Source organism: Coregonus clupeaformis, chromosome 27, assembly GCF_020615455.1.
Source record: "Coregonus clupeaformis isolate EN_2021a chromosome 27, ASM2061545v1, whole genome shotgun sequence".
NCBI lineage: Eukaryota > Metazoa > Chordata > Actinopteri > Salmoniformes > Salmonidae > Coregonus > Coregonus clupeaformis.
The window spans coordinates 14,346,436-14,367,483 of NC_059218.1; the positions used below are offsets into that span (position 1 = coordinate 14,346,436).

The 21,048-nt window shown below is 41.4% G+C and overlaps 2 protein-coding genes across 3 annotated transcripts in view; both read left to right on the plus strand.

Annotated features, from left to right (window-relative positions):
• Positions 1-926: 926 nt before the first annotated feature.
• LOC121541395 (testis-expressed protein 15) lies at positions 927-5,115 on the plus strand. Of its 2 annotated transcripts, XM_041850377.2 has the most exons (3): positions 927-3,555; positions 3,714-3,763; positions 3,983-5,115. In XM_041850377.2, the coding sequence occupies exons 1-3, from the start codon at positions 1,579-1,581 to the stop codon at positions 4,761-4,763; spliced, it is 2,808 nt and encodes a 935-aa protein (XP_041706311.1). In that variant the 5' UTR covers positions 927-1,578; the 3' UTR covers positions 4,764-5,115. The 2 variants fall into 2 exon arrangements, with proteins under 2 accessions (XP_041706311.1, XP_041706312.1); XM_041850378.2 differs by lacking the exon at positions 3,714-3,763.
• A 3,713-nt stretch (positions 5,116-8,828) lies between these two features.
• Positions 8,829-21,048, plus strand: part of LOC121541396 (serine/threonine-protein phosphatase 2A catalytic subunit beta isoform-like) — a 46,814-nt gene continuing 34,594 nt past the window's right edge. The window contains exon 1 of the mRNA XM_041850379.2: positions 8,829-9,291. Coding sequence (XP_041706313.1) covers positions 9,190-9,291 — 102 coding nt within the window. The 5' untranslated portion in view covers positions 8,829-9,189. The remainder of the gene's footprint in view (positions 9,292-21,048) is intronic.

Below are 21,048 nucleotides of genomic sequence, written 5' to 3' on the forward strand. Positions count from 1 at the left end.
ACCTACACCACCAACCACAGAGCACATGCACGTAATGACAAATTAATCAAAATGATGGCAGAGCAATACAAAGGAAAGGAAAATGCATCAGTAAGGAAAATGAGACATTATCAACATTCAAGAGTGAAAAAGAGATCTATCATTGAAAAACCGATCACTGACCTTCCATACTCAGAAACATCAAATTCATCCTACAAAGCCATTACAGGTCATATGCAGATGCAATTTGCACAGAGGGAAAAGGACCATTTGAATGTTCCCCACAAAAACAGGAACTTTTCCCCCAACAAGGTCAGAAGAAACATCAGAGATAGAACTTTGGACTACTGCAACTCGCTGTTGGCTGGCCTCCCTGCCTGTGCCATTAAACCCCTACAACTCATCCAGAATGCCGCAGCCCGTCTGGTGTTCAACCTTCCCAAGTTCTCTCACGTCACCCCCCTCCTCCGCACACTCCACTGGCTTCCAGTTGAAGCTCGCATCCGCTACAAGACCATGGTGCTTGCCTATGGAGCAGTGAGGGGAACGGCACCTCTGTACCTTCAGGCTCTGATCAGTCCCTACACCCAAACGAGGGCATTGCGTTCATCCACCTCTGGCCTGCTGGCTCCCTTCCTCTGCGGAAGCATAGCTCCCGCTCAGCCCAGTCAAAACTGTTCGCTGCTCTGGCACCCCAATGGTGGAACAAGCTCCCTCACGACGCCAGGACAGCGGAGTCACTCACCACCTTCCGGAGACATTTGAAACCCCACCTCTTTAAGGAATACCTGGGATAGGATAAAGTATTCCTTCTAACCCCCCCCAAATTGTAAAGTGGTTATCCCACTGGCTATAGGGGTGAACGCACCAATTTGTGAGTCGCTCTGGCTAAGAGCGTCTGCTAAATGACGTTAATGTGCCCTTGAGCAAGGCACTTAACCCTAATTGCTCCTGTAAGTCGCTCTGGATAAGAGCGTCTGCTAAATGACTAAAATGTAAAATGTAAATGTAAACTTTGGGGAACAAACACAAATCATGTTCTAAATTGAAATCATCAAAAGCTACAGCTCAGAACATATCTGTGTCAGACTACTCAAAGACCTGAAGACACCAATTAGAGAGTTAGAAACAAATCCTTCTATGAGGGATGGAAATGAAAAGATCAACAAGGAGAAGCAGGTAGCTGATGCTGTTGACACAACCTCAACTTCGTCAGCCATAGAATTGATCAATGAAGAGGCTGCAAAATCCAGTTCTGGGACCACCGCAAGCAACTTTGTGGAAATCCTTCAACACATTGAGTAAGCACATGATCTGTCTACAAGCAGAACTTGCAACGAAGGCAAGCCACATAACACAGAAACATCTCAGGAAACCCAGAGTAATTCCACTTCTCCTCAGAACAAATTGCCTCCACCGAAATGTACCAATATTGTGGATATAAGTCAAGACAATGAGGGGGAAACTGAGTTGAAAAAACAGGAGGAGGATCTGCCGAAAGAAAAGGGATTACAAGCTGATACAGACTCTATCAAAGATGGGGAAGAGACCAATAGTGTTATAGCCCCTGCTAAAGAGAGAATTTCAGCTTCTGAGAACATGGAGTTTCCCTTAGATGCTGCCATCGAGATTCTTTGCAGCAGTGAGTTCAATTCAACCACACCCAAACCACATAAAGAGATGGCTCTGGTTTTGCAGCATACTTATGGTAAAATGGAGACAGAGAAAGCAGACACATCAGATAGAACACATTACTGCACCTCACAGGAACAAGAAGACCAAATCGACACACCTCCCAGGGAGGTGAAACTCATCACTACATTAAGAGATTACTTGACTAAATTTGAGTCCATTGTTAAGAAACCAGAGCCAAAGACATCAGATACACTCTGTGAAACTGTGGAAATGAACTTGCCACAGATTTGTGAAACTCTCCAGAATAATGTCAACAACCATAAGGAGCAACCAGTTCAACTGGTTGTCCTTGACAGGGTGGAGTTGCCCAATCTGAGACCAAATGCAATGCCTCTCCCAATAGAGATATGCAGTCTGATTATCAACACAGAGAATGACCTGATTCATAGTAAAGAACAGGAACAAGAGGCGAAAACAAGAGGTAACAACAAAGATTGTTATAGCATTCCTTGCATTAGCCCTGATAGTACTTCCTTGTTGGAAGTCCCTGAAAAGTCCACTCAAACTCCTATGGACAAGAAAACCACTGAAGTAGAAATCTCCACAACTGTACCTGACATTAACCATGATATTACAAATGCAGAAAATGATGCCTCAAAAGAATGGCAAAGACAGAAAAATTGCACTCTTGATGCAAACAACATGACCATGCTCAAAGCACTAGCAGAATTAGAACCTGAGTATTCAGAATTTTGTAAAACAAAAGAAAACGCCAACCAGAAGCCAACAACCCACATTGTAAAGCTGAACACTAGGTATTTTCATAGAAACTTCAGTGTGGCTGATATCTCAAACGTATTAATGCATGGAGACAAAGCTGCTTCCTTGGTTGAACTTTGCCCGTTGCGAGCCAAAAGCAAAGTCATGCTGCAGTACTTCAGCTTAAACTTTGAGAGAAAACAGAATGTTGAGGCCAATACAACAATCGTCTCAAGAGATCAGATTTTAGAGCGAAATCTGGAGTGTCCTCCTGTACCAATGGAACTGAAGTACGAGGCATTGAATTCTTTCCTGGATCTCCAGATAATGATGGAGGCCTGGCAGTTTGTAGATAACAAGATGCGATATTTGAGTGGACAATCTACATTTAGAAGTCTGCTGTGGTATGATCCCACCCTGTATGGGGAACTCTTTAAAGGGAAGATGGGATTTCAGCAGCAGTCCTCTTTATATTCCTCTTTCCAACAAAGTCTTGTCAATGAAGGCCCAATTGCATTGCAGAGGTACCATTTAGCTGTCTCTACATTGAATCAACAGCTGCAAAGGGCCCCAGAAATGTCTTACTACATGTATCTCAAAAGCAAAAGAGAAAGGCTGGAGATTGAGGCTGTATTACGAACTCCCTCAGACATACAGAACTTCTTCCTATCTATACCACTGTCTTGCATGGTCAATTTTGGCAACAGTGTGGAACGTTTACAGAGGGTCCAGGGGCTTGTGACTACTTTCACAGAGACTCCCACAGACAAGTTGGAAGCCGGATTCGATGTTGGAAAGGCAGAGCACCTTGCCATGGTGTTCCGATTTCTTCAGGAGAAAATCTGCTATTTGAAAGCTTGCAGCAACACGATGGTCAGCAAGACGTCTTGGTTTGGCATGGAACACATCTTGTATGACGCTTCAAAGATACTGGTGTGGAGGGACGCGAAACAGGGTGCGAAGCATGAGCCGCTGGCGAAATACAAGAAAGCAAATCCACAAATTGTCTATGGAGTGACCGAATCTGGTGTCTCACTGTCACATACAAGCTTTTCAAAGAGGACCCAGCTCATGGTTAAGACAGGGACCCCAACACAGAGAGTCAGACTGGCCAACAGAGTCTATCGAGCTAGAGGTCGGGGTCGGGGGAGATTGCCTATGGAGAATACTCGCTGTGCTGAGGTTTGTTGATTTATTTCCATTTTTTGGTAGATAATACATACGTATGATATCAAATAATTGAAATTGCCTTCAGTAACGTTTCCTATGGTGAGATTTTTCAACTAGTAAAAAGAGAACAATTATACTGTGTTTTTATTGCTGTATGGTTTATTTTCCAGAAGAAACATGCTGAACATGGGTCTATGCCAGTAATAGACCTCACAAGATCGTAAGTAAATTAAAATGTTGGTTTGTGTCAATAGGCCAATGGGGCTCACTGTTATTTCCCTGGTGTGTCAGAAGCAAAACATGGATTAACAAAGTAGCAATTGACATGTCATGTATTCGTACCGTAATAGAAATCACTAAGTAATGGTTTTGGATGAGGGAAAATATAAACACTTTCGATCATCTAACTTTTGTGTTTTTTTCTTCTCTCCAACTCAAGCCCCAACAGGGATAACCCAGATGTATACCACTTGGCCAAACCCCCAAACAACCCTGCAGCCCATTTCCAGGCTTGGACACACCAAGAGAACCTTGCCAAGAGCCAGGTTGTAAACTGGGTTGAAAGGTCACGTGATACGCATGCAATGGAGAGGAATATCCCTGCATCTTTCTTACCCCAACCTGTGCCACCCTACCCTGAAATCAGGGCCTGTCTAAGGACTAGTAAAACTGGGACAGTGCCAAACTCACAGATCCAGTTACCTGCCTCATTGGGAGGGGTAGGAAGTAAATCAGATGGGTGGCAACAGTGGACCCAAAGCTGGATCCCCAACAACCCCCAGAACACAACAGGAAGTGATCTGAGGCCAGTGCATCCTCTGTGGATTGGGGTTAGGGACAATGGTCATCCCCCCATCAGAGAGCATGTCCTATCAGAGCAAATGCATCAGTCTTCCTGGTCTAGTCTGTCTTCCTCTCCTCTCCAGCCTCCTCCATCTGTACCAGCAGGAAATACAGCGCAACAATCTCTGCGCTCCCTCCCACCTCTCACTAGCACTACAAATTATGTCCCTCCCCTGTGTGAGCCCACTCCTATAAATTACCCCTTTTTCCTCCTGAATGGTCAGACCTATTCCACTGCCAATCCTGAATTATCCACAGCAACTAATAGCAAAGAGGGATTTCATCCCTATCCTACTTGGAGTAGTGCTGCTTCTTTATCAACTTTTATGGAGCAGGTTTGTCAAGCAAACAAGGACATTTTGAAAATGAGGAAGTGATGGTGTTTTCATGTTGAAATACTGTTCTGTGTCAGGAAACAAATATCAATCAAAAAAGGAGAAACTAAAAGGGGTGTTGGAAACTAACAGATTTGAGTTAATAAATGTTATGTTTAATTCAGGGCAATTCCACGGTAATGGAATTACACTATGTTTGACAAAAACGATTTATTTCAAAGTTTAACAAACCATACGACTCTACGCACAAAAACTACTTTTAACAATTTCCACTAATACATTTACAAAAACAAATTTAGTGGAAAACTCTGCAGATACAAACTTTGGTAACAGAATGATGGTAAAATCTCCCTCAGGTTTTTATGCAACCACGTTTTCCAAATATCTGTTAAATATCTGCTCCGAATTAAGATTCAAAGATGTCTGCAGAAAGAATGGGGTGTCAGCTATGACATGACACCTTGAGTTTGAAAAAAATCAATTTTGATTATTGAACTAAAGTAACTGAAGTGGATTTACACCCGGTAACAGAATTACGGAAACGGAATTACATCATGGGTCCCTGAACTGTACTACACAAAAATGCATAATTATGGATATGAATGTAATTCTCAAGTTTGGACATCACATAGTGCACAGCAGATCACAGTAGAGTACAGTGCAGTTCAGTACAGTACAGTACAATATAGTTCGGAACAGTAGAGTTCAGTACATTATACTGTACTCTACTGTAGTGTGATCTACTGTACAGTATTGCACTGAACTTTACTGTACTGTGCTATACTCTAACTATAGTATAATTGTCTTTACTGTACTGTACTGTACTGTATTGTACTGTACTCTAATGTGCTCTACTCACTGTACTGTACTGTGCTATCCAAACTTGTGAAACGTGTCTATGATAGGTTCAGATTTGGTCCAGTCTGATCCGTCTGTGGGTGTTGAAATCAAGGCCAGGGTGGACTGACCAAATTTCAACTACTTTTCAACGTCCATGGACGTCCGGTGTCGGTCGGTGCTCAGTGGGTGAGGATAGTGGTTACAGTAAATGGAAAGACAGGGGGCTCATGGGTAGGTGTCCGTAAGAGCTGGGAGAGGTGACATTAACTGGAGAGTGAGAGAGAAAGGCAGAGAGAGAGAGGGAGAGAGAGAGGGAGGGGTTGTCCAGACTCAGACTGTTCTAACACTCTTGTTGTGACCACCAGATGACAGAAAGACAAAGAAAACAATTATGAGCTGAACATAACAGTATACCATTGGAAGGGAGGACAGTAGCAGATGACACAACTGTGGTTTGTGACTATTATGATTTCCCATTGTAGCCAATTTAGTTGCAGTAATTCCATTATAGATGTTTTGGTAATATCTGTTACCGATTTGGTAACAGAATTACGAGTTTTAATCACTTAATAATTCATAAACAAAATCAATATCAGTAAAATCACTATAACCAATTAGTAATGTAGGTCTACCTTTACTTGTTGCTTCTGTGAAGTTTCATTAGCCTCCCTCCTCATGAGGGAACAAAATTAGAAAATATCTTAAAGATATAAACGTTTTTGGTAACGGAATTACAAGGCAATATTTCTTATTTTCTCCAAAACTAAATATAAGTGTTGATATTAATTGGCAGGGGTCTTTACTTCAACATTATTTTGTTTTGATGTATTTCTAAAACCTTAAGACATTTTCTGGTAGATCTTTTCCATCTGTTTAACCAGAAATCAAAGCCTTTACTCATGCCTAATTTTTCAGATGGAAAATGGTTGAAAAATGTATCTATGCCTTCATTTCCAAAAGATATAGACTATTAGCTTTCATTTGACACCCAATTTGATATGTTCCTATGAACTTGATATGTTGGTCCTCATGGGGTCTTTTTGATGGAAATGCCCTTCTCTACTTGAAGTTAATTTAATTTTTGTGTTTCATGTTTATTGTTGTAAAATATTTTTTTATTGTTGTAAGTATTTGTGTTGTATATACTCTCAAACACGTCAATTGCTGATAAACAATATCTGATTGAAAGTGTCCTATTTTCTGACCAAAATGAACTGTATAAAGTGGATTATAAGGTAATTATGTAATTATAATATCTAATTGTAAATACTATTATTTAAGTATTTTCTTTAAACTTTAAAGATCCCTTTTGTTTATTACCTTGTTTGTATTACTCAGGATTGTGTGTGCATGACATGTTTACTGCTTGAGGCTTTCTTTTGTAATAAAGCACAATATTTGCTAACTTAACCCTCAATAACTATTACCCCAGCAGAGAATGTAAATGTTGTGTAGGTTTACTGACAAATAAAATATGTATTTGTACAAATCCATTACAATGTTGTTAAACAAATGCTTATTTTATATACTTCATTAGAAAGATGCAATTATCTGTCATCGGAACAAAATGACCGAACCAGCAGCAGCCTCAAAAAGAAAAACTCAGTTAAGACTTGGTGGAACCAAAGACTTCAAATACAGCCCCCATCTAGCTCTGACGGCTACTTTACCTGCACCATTGACAGTGCCAAAGTTTCAGTCACATTGGTGCCGTGACCTGGATCTCTGCAAGGAGGAGGAGGTCAGAGGGGGTGGTTCGGTGACCACGCTTGTGTAATAACCTTGCCTAAACCTGAAAAGGTGCATTCATGCCATCGCCTATAGACTTTGGCTTGGCTAATGCACTCTTCTGCCACGCAAGAGAACCATCTGGCCCAGGTTCGAACTCAGTAATAATAAATTGGTGATTGCTTATATTTGTCCTGTTACACACTAGTATAAGTACGAAGTTAAATGTGTTTCTTGCACATCCCAATTCCCCCTGAGACACCTGTTGAGCAATTGGGGTTAAGTGCTCAAGGGCACAGCAACAGGTTTTTCACCTTGTGGGCTCTGGGTTTTGAACCAGCAATCTTCTGATTATTGGCCCAACGTTCTAACCTCGAGGCTACCTGCCACAAGAGTCTGCTTAGTCTAGTCTCCAGGGCCCCGTTTTTTAAAAGTTATGTATCTGGATTTCACATATGGGACAGGATTAAATGCATAGAAATAGAATGAATAGAACATAAGTCTCCATTCAAGTCAATGATTCGTCGATTCTATTTCTATGCATTTAATCCTATCTGATAGGCAAAATCCAGACAGATAACTTTGGAAAACTGGGCCAGGCTACCGATCATGCCTCTTTTGTTTTCGACTTCTCATCTTCCTATTGCAGTATTTGGTTAATCCTATTGTCTTCAAGGAGGCCCCTACAGTTTCATCACCTCCAACGTTCTAGAAATAACAATGTGATGACGTTGATCAATATTGTGTGGTAGCCAGGCTCAACAAGAGAAGATTCTGAACATGGAAAAAGATGAAAAGCCATGTCCATGGTGCTTATGCTAGATTGAGGGGAGTCATCACTGTGGTCCCAATATCTATGTCCACAGATGATATTCAAGAAAATGTGAAGGGAGGCAGAGTGATTGAGGCCAAAAGGTTGATCAGTAGGAAAGAGGGTCAAAGACCTGAAAGCTTACCAGTGATGCTGAGGTTTGAGAAAGTCTTCCCAGGAAAAGGGCAGACAGGATTCCTTAGTTTCAATGTTAGAGAATTTGTCCCATATGCACTGTGGTGTTTAACATGCCAAAGAATGGGACATGTAGCTGCTCAGTGTAAAGGAAGGAAAATATGTGCCAAGTGCGGAGGGGCACATGATTACGATGAATGTGGAAGCAATGTGAAGGTTAAGTGCTGTAATTGTGGGGGAGAACACAGTGCAGCATTTGGTGGATGCCAGGTACAGAGAGAGCCTAGAGAGGCTCAGAGATATAGGATCAGTCATATGCAGAGGCTGTAAAACAGATTGGTAGAACTACAGTGTGGACTGATGGAGCTTACATGGATGTACCTGTAGTAAGTGGACCTACAGTCGGGGCTGGTGCTTCTGATGGTCCTGGCATGGTTAGGTATTTATTTGGCTTTGAATATTATTGTAGTACAGAATTGGGCAAATCATGATTGATCGTACATTCCAGCACAGTAGGTGGCGGAATGCACTTTAAACGTTTGTTTGCGGACCGCCATGATATTATAGAAGAAGAAAACGATTACGTCAATCTGAGCTAGGCAAATGCTGAGCGGCCATTACACAGCGAGATTCCTTTGTAGGGGGGCGAAAGGGAACTAGCAGTGCCGAGAAAACAGGGACGTCCCTGCCGCACCACACGGTGTATACGTGGGACATACAAATAACAGAAAGATTAGCTAGCTTTGTAGTGAGGATATCGGTACCGATAATAATCACTGATTATCTCGTTGATGATAGATCGAGAGCTGCGCAGCGTTCTAAGTTAGCTACAACACCAGCCATAGTACGGTTGTCGTCTTGAGTTGAGTCGAAGTTGGGCGAAATAACGGTTGTTTAATTACTTCACCATATCCACTAGTTAGCTAAAAACGGCGTATCTGATCAGTTTTCAAAATGGACTATAAAGTCTTTACAAAGGAATTAGACCAGTGGGTCGAGCAACTGAATGAATGCAAGCAACTGTCGGAGAATCAAGTGAGAACGCTCTGCGAAAAGGTAAGTACATCCAACTGAGTGTGTTTCTTCAATGCTAGCGATGTTAGCTAGCTTCTCACCGGTAACTAGCGGACGTGTACAGTTTGTATGTCAGATAGCTACCTCTCCCTGACCGAGTCTGTAATACCTACATGTTTCAATCAGGCCACCATAGTCCCTGTGTCCAAGAAAGCGAAGGTAACCTGCTTAAATGACTACCGCCCCCTAGCACTCACGTCGGTAGCCATGAAGTGCTTTGAAAGGCTGGTCATGGCTCACATCAACACCATCATCCCGGAAACCCCAGACCCACTCCAATTCGCATACCGCTCCAACAGATCCACAGATGACGCAATCGCACTCCACACTGCCAATTCCCACCTGGACAAAAGGAACACCTATGTGAGAATGCTGTTCATTGACTACAGCTCAGCGTTCAACACCATCGTGCCCACAAAGCTCATCACTAAGCTAAGGACCCTGGGACTAAGAGTTGCAAAGAAAAAGCCATATCTCAGACTGGCCAATAAAAATAAAAGATTAAGATGGGCAGTCTGAGATATGGCTTTTTCTTTGTAACTCTGCCTAGAAGGTCAGCATCCCGGAGTTGCCGCTTCACTGTTGACGTTGAAACTGGTGTTTTGCGGGTACTATTTAATGAAGCTGCCAGTTGAGGACCTGTGAGGCATTTGTTTCTCAAACTAGACACTCTAATGTATTTGTCCTCTTGCTCAGTTGTACACCGGGGCCTCCCACTCCTCTTTCTATTCTGGTTAGAGCCAGTATGCGCTGTTCTGTGAAGGGAGTAGTACACAGCGTTGTACGAGATCTTCAGTTTCTTGGCACTTTCTCGAATGCAATAGCCTTCATTTCTCAGAACAAGAATAGGCTGACGAGTTTCAGAAGAAAGTTATTTGTTTCTGGCCATTTTGAGCCTGTAATCGAACCCACAATTGCTGATGCTCCAGATACTCAACTAGTCTCCAGAAGGCCAGTTTTATTGCGTCTTTAATCAGCACAACAGTTTTCAGCTGTGCTAACATAATTGCAAATTAGCCTTTTTAAAATGATAAACTTGGATTAGCAAACACAACATGCCATTGGAACACAGGACTGATGGTTGCTGATAATGGGCCGCTGTACACCTATAGCCATTTACAACATTAACAATGACTACACTGTATTTCTGATCAATTTTATGTTATTTTAATGGACCAAAAAATTGCTTTTCTTTCGAAAACAAGGACATTTCTAAGTGACCTCAAACTTTTGAACGGTAGTGTATTTCAGACTGATGGATAATCAGACAGGATAGAGCACCCAAAGACGTTCATGAATATGTTCATGGATGACCAGCAGGGTCAGATTATAACCGCAAAGGCTATATAGGGTACACAGGGCTGCTACGGTCACCGTATTACGCCACACTAGCGGTCACGAATCATGAGCGCAGTCAAATTCCACATGACTGTTTAGTCACGGTAACCCAATTTGTAAGTCGCTCTGGATAAGAGCTTCTGCTAAATGAGGTAAATGTAATGTAAATGTAACTAGGCTTCTCCAAGCTCTGATGCTGCTGATGGTCATTAGTAGCCTACCAAACTTCCTTAACTGCCTGGTACTCAGCACTGACTGTCCCTCTAATCACTCTGACATCAATGCAAATGTATTCAAACACTTCATGAGAGCCCATGAGCTCATGTTGCGCAACATTTCTATAGGTTATGCAATTGCGTGATAACAGTGATGGCCTCTATTAAAAAGAGGATCCCATCAGCTTTCTATAGGCTAGGCCTATTATATTTATTTCTCAACTTTCCTAATATTAGCACATTGCTTCGCTTTACAACAGGAGTATAGCCTACCTGGCTGGCATGAAAAATGAACCACTGGAAAATGCGCCTCCATTCGCTATTTAAGTGCATAAATGACAAGTATTTTTTTCACCCTGCCACTGTTTCGAGACAGGTACATGGTAATGGTCCATTCTAAATCAAAACAAATTTCACACATATTATTTAGTAAATGTAAAGACCAGATTAAATCAAGAATAGTCTGATGGGTGACTATTAGCCTATCACTTGTGAATGATATATTATTTTACATTTACATTTAAGTCATTTAGCAGACGCTCTTATCCAGAGTGACTTACAAATTGGTGCATTCAACTTAGGATAGCCAGTGGGACAACCACATCTTGATCACAGTAAGTACACTTCTTCAAACAAGCAGCTGTGAGCAAAGTCAGTGCAATCAGGGACAAATATATCTCGATCACAATAAGTACATTTCTTGAAACAAGTCAGTGCTAGCAGGTGAAATAAGACAGGTGTTAGTTTAGACAAAAAACAGTGGTAGTAAAGGGGATGTAGAAGGATTACAATTATCACTTGTGAATGATGCCCAGCTTCTGTGCAGTAAGGCAAGAAACAGCGCATGCCTTTTTTTGGCGACTTTTTCAAATCATAGTCCCACACCTCATGTAGCCTAGCCCATAGGCCTATACAGTGAGGGAAAAAAGTATTTGATCCCCTGCTGATTTTGTACTTTTGCCCACTGACAAATAAATGATCAGTCTATAATTTTAATGGTAGGTTTATTTGAACAGTGAGAGACAGAATAACAACAAAAAAATCCAGAATAACGCATGTAAAAAATGTTATAAATTGATTTGCATTTTAATGAGGGAAATAAGTATTTGACCCCTCTGCAAAACATGACTTAGTAATTGGTGGCAAAACCCTTGTTGGCAATCACAGAGGTCAGACGTTTCTTGTAGTTGGCCACCAGGTTTGCACACATCTCAGGAGGGATTTTGTCCCACTCCTCTTTGCAGATCTTCTCCAAGTCATTAAGGTTTCGAGGCTGACGTTTGGCAACTCGAACCTTCAGCTCCCTCCACAGATGTTTTATGGGATTAAGGTCTGGAGACTGGCTAGGCCACTCCAGGACCTTAATGTGCTTCTTCTTGAGCCACTCCTTTGTTGCCTTGGCCGTGTGTTTTGGGTCATTGTCATGCTGGAATACCCATCCACGACCCATTTTCAATGCCCTGGCTGAGGGAAGGAGGTTCTCACCCAAGATTTGACGGTACATGGCCCCGTCCATCATCTCTTTGATGCGGTGAAGTTTTCCTGTCCCCTTAGCAGAAAAACACCCCCAAAGCATAATGTTTCCACCTCCATGTTTGACGGTGGGGATGGTGTTCTTGGGGTAATAGGCAGCATTTCTCCTCCTCCAAACACGGCGAGTTGAGTTGATGCCAAAGAGCTCCATTTTGGTTTCATCTGACCACAACACTTTCACCCAGTTCTCCTCTGAATCATTCAGATGTTCATTGGCAAACTTCAGACGGGCCTGTATATGTGCTTTCTTGAGCAGGGGGACCTTGCGGGCGCTGCAGGATTTCAGTCCTTCACGGCATAGTGTGTTAACAATTGTTTTCTTGGTGACTATGGTCCCAGTTGCTTTGAGATCATTGACAAGATCCTCCCGTGTAGTTCTGGGCTGATTCCTCACCGTTCTCATGATCATTGCAACTCCACGAGGTGAGATCTTGCATGGAGCCCCAGGCCGAGGGAGATTGACAGTTCTTTTGTGTTTGTTCCATTTGCGAATAATCGCACCAACTGTTGTCACCTTCTCACCAAGCTGCTTGGCGATGGTCTTGTAGCCCATTCCAGCCTTGTGTAGGTCTACAATCTTGTCCCTGACATCCTTGGAGAGCTCTTTGGTCTTGGCCATGGTGGAGAGTTTGGAATCTGATTGATTGATTGCTTCTGTGGACAGGTGTCTTTTATACAGGTAACAAGCTGAGATTAGGAGCACTCCCTTTAAGAGTGTGCTCCTAATCTCAGCTCGTTACCTGTATAAGAGACACCTGGGAGCCAGAAATCTTTCTGATTGAGAGGGGGTCAAATACTTATTTCCCTCATTAAAATGCAAATCAATTTATATAACATTTTTGACATGCGTTTTTCTGGATTTTGTTGTTGTTATTCTTTCTCTCACTGTTCAAATAAACCTACCATTAAAATTATAGACTGATAATTTCTTTGTCAGTGGAAAAACGTACAAAATCAGCAGGGGATCAAATACTTTTTTTCCCTCACTGTATAGTACATTCAGAAAGTATTCGGACCCCTTGATTTTTTCCACATTTTGTTACGTTACAGTCTTATTCTAAAATTGATTAAATAAAAAATTTTCCTCACCAATCTACAAACAATACCCTATAATGACAAATTAATACAACCTGCATCAAAAACCTTTTAAAAGCAATGAGGCTGATGCAACAGATCAGAACGTTTAGCTTAAAATGTTGATAAACTATTAGGCTATTTCTTCACATTATAATCTCAGCAATGCACACGGCAGTAGGCTATAAGCATGAATGTTCCAAAATGCAATCAATTAGCAGGAAAACACCATTCTCAAAAGTGACTGCAAATGCGATTATGCATGTAATGCTTTATTATAAAGGTGCATTTTTATGGTGAAAATTATCTTTCCCCAATTTGAAACTCACGCGCCGCCTATGTATGCCAGTTAGGCTCTACACCGGTTGTAAGCGGATTGAGGTGCTTAATTTTAAGAAGTTATTTTGCCTCTTTAGTTGTAATACAAACCTTATCCCTCTCAATTTCTCATTGCTCGCTCTCAAGCACCTTTGGGTTTGTATTTCAGGCTAATGGGGGGGCTTGGGACTTGGGAAACCCAGCAGCTTGATAAACAAATGAATAAATTCTAATAGGTATACTATACCTTGCGTTGAGTGGAATCTACTTGCTAAAGTTAGCTAGCTTATTACTTGTTAGCCAGCAACATTTGTAAAATGAAAAGCAGACAGTCAGCTCTAGCAAACACCATAAAACGAGTCCAGTAATTGCAGGCAGGAGCCACTATGTAGGGTATTAAGCATAAGGACACACACAGCACATAGGGGATTTTGAATTATACATTATGAAGAGACAAAGGGGAGAACCTGCTACAGTTCATCCAGTACATAACCAGTACCAAATAATAGAATGTAAACTGACATGATAAACCCAGCTAAACTCAGGTTAACGTCAGAATCGGCTTTATTCGCCAAATACATTTGCATGTACAGGAATTTGACTGTGTGAAATGGTGCTGCCACAAACAGAATATACAGACAGACAATGGTCAGAATATACTGACAAAAATATTTAGCTGCAGAATTTCCACAGATCCACATACAGTATGAACACTATAAGCTACATTATAAATGATGCTTTTAAGAGATGTGCAGAGAGTGCAAAGAGCAATGTGCTATTATGGGATGATAGTGCAGGGTGCAAAGTCCATGGATGAGAGGATCATCGTGGACCAGGTGGCCGGTTGGTGAGGTTCACGGCGCGGGGGAGAAACTGTTCAGGTGGCGGGAGGTTTTGGTTGTGATTGAACTGAACCATTTGCCAGATGGGAATCTTTGGAAGAGGGGGTGGAAGGGGTCGGCAATGCTGCATGCTTCCTTGCCCTGGAGTCGGGCGGGATCTCGATGGAGGCGGGGAGGCAACCAATGACCCTCTCAGCAGACCGGACAATCCGTTGCAGTGATGGACTCGATGATGGTTGTTTTAGAGCTGAATCAGTACACGCAGCATTGAGGACTGAGGAAAAAACAACACCATGCATTCACCAAACATTGCACTGAGAAACAGAGTTGTTTTGTAGTAATTGTATGACTGGGCAGTTGTCTATCAATTACAGAATATCAAATTATTTCAATTTTGCATTGGAAGTTTTATTGAATACAGTCAGTAAACAGGATTCAAAACACATAAGGCAGGGTTTCCCAACTGGTGGCCTTGAGGGATGTTTTTATTTGCCCCCCCCCCAACTTTTATGAGCAAAAACATAGTATCAAAATATAAGAGCACAAGTAGAACAAATATATACACTGAACAAAAATATTAAATCAACATGCAACAATTTCAAAGATTTTACTGAGCTACAGTTCATCTATGGAAATCAGTCAATTGCACTGCGATTTTAAAAATGAAGACGCACAAATTACTAAAGAAGGAGCCAGAGATTAATATAGCCTAAGGAGCCACCTTTTGCCTTGATGACAGCTTATACACGGGGTACCAGTACAGAGTCGGTGTGCAGGGGTACGAAGTAATTGAGGTAGATATGTACATGTACAGTACCAGTCAAAAGTTTGGACACACCTACTCATTCAAGGGGTTTTCTTTATTTGTACTATTTTCTACATTGTAGAATAATAGTTTAGACATCAAAACTATGAAATAACACATATGGAATCATGTAGTAACCAAAACAGTGTTAAACAAATCAAAATATATTTGAGATTCTTCAAATAGCCACCCTTTGCCTTGATGACAGCTTTGCACACTCTTGACGTTCTCTCAACCAGCTTCACCTGGAATGCTTTTCCAACAGTCTTGAAGGAGTTCCCACATATGCTGAGCACTTGTTAGCTGCTTTTCCTTCCCTCTGCAGTCCAACTCATCCCAAACCATCTCAATTGGGTTGAGGTCAGGTGATTGTGGAGGCCAGGTCATCTGATGCAGCACTCCATCGCTCTCCTTCTTGGTCAAATAGCCCTTACACAGCCTGTAGGTGTGTTGGGTCATTGTCCTGTTGAAAATCAAATGATAGTCCCACTAAGCGCAAACCAGATGGGATGGCGTATCGCTGCAGAATGCTGTGGTAGCCATGCTGGTTAAGAATGCCTTGAATTCTAAATAAATCACAGACAGTGTCACCAGCAAAGCACCATCACACCTCCTCCTCCATGCTTCACGGTGGGAACCACACATGCGGAGATCATCCGTTCACCTAATCTGCGTCTCACAAAGACATGGCGGTTGGAACCAAAAATCTCAAATTTGGACTCATCAGACCAAAGGACAGATTTCCACTGGTCTAATGTCCATTGCTCGTGTTTCTTGGCCCAAGCAAGTGTCGTCTTCTTATTGGTGTCCTTTAGTAGTGGTTTCTTTGCAGCAATTCGACCATGAAGGCCTGATTCACACAGTCCCCTCTGAACAGTTGATGTTGATGTGTCTTAGGTTGGGCTGCAATTTCTGAGGCTGGTAACTCTAATGAACTTATCCTCTGCAGCAGAGGTGACTCTGGGTCTTCCTTTCCTGTGGCGGTCCTCATGAGAGCAAGTTTCATCATAGCGCTTGATGGTCTTTGCGACTGCACTTGAAGAAACGTTCAAAGTTCTTGAAATTTTCCGGCTTGACTGACCTTCATGTCTTAAAGTAATGATGGACTGTCGTTTCTCTTTGCTTATTTGAGCTGTTCTTGCCATAATATGGACTTGGTCTTTTACTAAATAGGTCTATCTTCTGTATACCCCACCTTGTCACAACACAGCTGATTGGCTCATGTATTAAGAAGGAAATAAATTCCACAAATTAACTTTTAAGAAGGCACACCTGTTAATTGCATGCATTCCAGGTGACTATCTCATGAAGCTGGTTGAGAGAATGCCAAGAGAGTGCAAAGCTGTCATCAAGGCAAAGGGTGGCTACTTTGAAGAATCTAAAATCTATTTTGTTTTGTTTAACACTTCTTTTTGGTTAATACATGATTTCATGTGTTATTTCATAGTTATTCTACAATGTAGAAAATAGTAAAAATAAAGAAAAACCCTTGAATGAGTAGGCATGTCCAAACTGGTACTGTATGTAAATTAGATTTCTGTATTTCATTTTCAATACATTTGCAAAAAATTCAAAAAAATATTTTTTAACTTCTGGGGTGTTTTTTGTATATGGGTGAGGGGGAAAATCTATTTAATCTATTTTTAATGTAGGCTGTAACACAACAAAATGTAGAATAAGTGAAGGGGTATGAATACTTTCTGAAGGCACTGTACATGTTACAAACCTGTAAAACTGGATAAATGAACGAGACGGGAGAGTTAGATTGCTTCTTAATGTGAGGAAGAGGAGCGTGCGCAGGCAGTAGCAACACTGAACGTCTCCCTCTAGTGGTAGCACTAAATATTGACACTCCAGCTGAAAATATGGAATTTATTCTCCATCATTTTAAAAACAGAGAAAACATTTAAAAAACCAATCTAAACATTGAATTGACTGAAACCGTACATCTATGCATTACCAAAAAAAATGCGGTGCATGCTTCACATCTCAAATAGAGTGTGAGCTGTACAGCAATAGTAAATACAGAAATGCACATGCAGCCTTAAACCCCATATCAGGCATACTGACGTTCTCCTTGGGTATAATCGGGAATCGGGGCCAATATGTAACGTTATGAAATTAAGTTGCTGTGACGTGTTGAGGAGGTAAAGAAGATCACCAAATGCGATGGTTATGATATTACCTTCAGATTACGTTGCCACAATGTTTTGGGAAGGTAATGTCATGACATTACCAATAATTACCAATCCATTACGTCGGGGTTACGTAACGTGTTTGCTGGGTATTTGGCAACGGAAACATTTCTGGTTGGTCTCAGAGAATGTAAAACCGTTAGGAAGGGATATTTTTATAACGGGATTGAGTGAAGGAGCAGCAGATATGTTGAATGAGCAACTAATAAGCATGGAGAGCCTCACAAGTTTGACAAAATTACCTTAGGCCTATATCTTTCTTGCCTGGCGACTCACCCTGCATTTAATTCCGCTGCTCTATCGATCGCTACATTCATTCATTGTGGAAAGAAACATCAGTTGGCCGGCGCGATGTGGATGGGTAGCCAGGCAAATATCTTTCAGCCTAATACGGCTATTTACTTACTTTTGTAGCTCTTTGTTAGAATCATGCTTTTTGTAAGTAATGAACTGTCTTCTCCAAGTTTACCTGGAATTTAGCCCGAAAGGATTTGACAAATGTGAAACGTCCGAACTGCATCTCCATGCCAATAATTTGATTGATCTCAATCAGTTTCATGGGAATATGCATTTAGATCTTCTTGAATTACTGTTTCATGACCGAATTAGAGCAGATGGTGTTAACAAACTATTAGCCTTGTATTTTGTTTCTTTCAAAGCATATACCCTGCATAGTGGCGTGCTCTGAGTTTTGGTACATTACATTTTTGAGGACTATTCAGCTTCAGCTAAGCATCTTAAAATCTCATTAGAAATGAACAGTAACGTTATAGGTCTACTATGCTATATTATATTTGATTATGTTATGTAAAATACAAAATTATGTGATCTTGCGAGACATTGATTCAGCTTTGATCGAACTTTACTAAACAAGCACCATTGTGAGAAGTAACAATTTTCTATTTGAAATAGTAAGTGTTGAGTATGACTGTTAGGCATAGGTAACAGATCTTTATGCAATGTCATTTTAAGCGATTGGAGCCTCTTTGTGGTTCGGAAAGGACAGCGCAAGGATTGCGCAATGATGTTAACCATATCAGTCCTGCTTTTAATTTCATTTATCTGCATGTCCAGCCCTTACATTTACCCTCACAATTAAGTGTTTTAACATTTTATTTTCAGGACAGTAGAAGTAGAACACAAAACAATTTGACATAAACAGTTGCATTCATGAGTTTTATTGGCAAATGTCAATAAAAAAAGTATTCCAAAGCAAAAACCTGATTTAAAATGAATTTATATGAATGCTGTAAGTACAGAAATTGTTTGCTCACTGAGAAATTAATATCAAACTAGTCAGTGACAACTGTTTGGAGTTTGACAGCAACTATTTGAGCTTATTACAGTATTATAGACACTGTCCTGGAATTTCCAATGATCTTCTATGTAGAAGAACACCTTACCTTCGAACGACTCGTGTGGCTTGTGAGCGTCATAGAGTAAAACATGCTACATGTGCGTGTTCGTGAGAGGCTCAGCTTTTCATAGACTGCTATTAATAGTTCGGACTCTACCGATGTTTTTGTATAAAAGACCCGGCCCCGGGCCCCTTCGTCTCACAAACACCATTCTGGCTCAGCCCCCATTAATCACGCAGACTAATGGTTGGTATCTACGGATGCAGAAGAAATAGATGCATCCAATGGTACAACCTTTGGAAAGTCTGTAGCTCAAACACACTGTTTAAAACAGGTTAAAGTCCAAAACGTGCCGGCCATACGGTGGGACTCATTGGGTTAAAGAAGTTGAACCAACTTGTGGTGCTGAATTACAGCTCTGAGCATTCGGCCAGTTCAGGAACATACAACAATTTGCTTTAGGCCTATAGCTTAATAGGCATACGACTACGTGATATAGCTATTTATAGGCTATAGCCTAATGTAAATACAAATACATATAGCTTAATATCATTGCACTGTTTGCGAGGAGAGCTTTATTGCAAGTAGACATTTCATTGTATTGTGTAGCTTACATTGTAGCTTATGATACATTGTATTGTATCATAAATACAAATTAATTTCATTAGCTTGAACACATGGTTACAATACAGTGCATTTTTCCCCCACATCAATCTACACACAATACCCGGTAATGACAAAGCAAAAACTGGTTTTTAGATTTTTTTTGCAAATTTAGTAAAACCAAAAACGTATCACATTTTACGTAAGTATTCAGAATATTTACTCAGTACTTTGTTGAAGCACCTTTGGCAGTGATTACAGCCTCAAGTCTTCTTGGGTATGACGCTACAAGCTTGGCACACCTGTATTTGGGGAATTTCTGCCATTCTTCTCTGCAGATCCTCTCAACCTCTGTCAGGTTGGCTGGGGAGTGTCGCTGCACAGCTATTTTCAGGTCTCTCCAGAGATGTTAGATCAGGTCCAGGCTCTGGCTGGGCCATTCAAGGACATTCAGAGACTTGTCCCGAAGCCACTCCTGCGTTGTCTTGGCTGTGTGCTTAGGTTCATTGTCCTTTTGGAAGGTGAACCTTCTGCCACAGTCTGAGGTCCTGAGCACTCTGGAGCAGGTTTTCCTCAAGGATCTCTCTGTATTTTGCTCCGTTCATCTTTCCCACGATCCTGACTAGTCTCCCAGTCCCTGCCGCTGAAAAACATCCCCACAGCATAATTCTGCCACCCCCATGCTTCACCGTAGGGATGGTGCCAGGTTTCCTCCAGATGTGACAATTGGCATTCCGGCCAACGAGTTCAATCTTGGTTTCATCAGACCAGAGAATCTTGTTTCTCATGGTCTGAGTCTATAGGTGCCTTTTGGCAAACTCCAAGCGGGTTGTCATGTGCCTTTTTACAGAGGAATGGCTTCCGTCTGGCCACTCTACCATAAAGGCCTGATTGGTGGAGTGCTGCAAACTTGATGGAGGCCACTGTGTTCTTGGGGACCTTCAATGATGCAGAAATGTTTTGGTACCCTTCCCCAGATCTGTGCCTTGGCACAATCCTGTCTTGGAGCTCTACGGACAATTCCTTCGACCTTATGGCTTGGTTTTTGCTCTGACATGCACTGTGACCTGTGGGACCTTATATCAAAAGTTTTGAGAATGACACAAATATTAATTTTCACAAAGTCTGCTTCCTCAGTTTTTATGATGGCAATTTGCATATACTCCAGAATGTTATGAAGAGTGATCAGATGAATTGCAATTAATTGCAAAGTCCCCCTTTGCCATGAAAATGAACTTAATCCCACAAAAACCATGTCCACTGCATTTCAGCCCTGCCACAAAAGGACCAGCTGACATCATGTCAGTGATTCTCCCATTAACACAGGTGAGAGTGTTGAGGAGGACAAGGCTGGAGATCACTCTGTCATGCTGATTGAGTTAGAATAACAGACTGGGATCTTTAAAAGGAGGGTGGTGCTTGAAATCATTGTTCTTCCTCTGTTAACCATGGTACCTG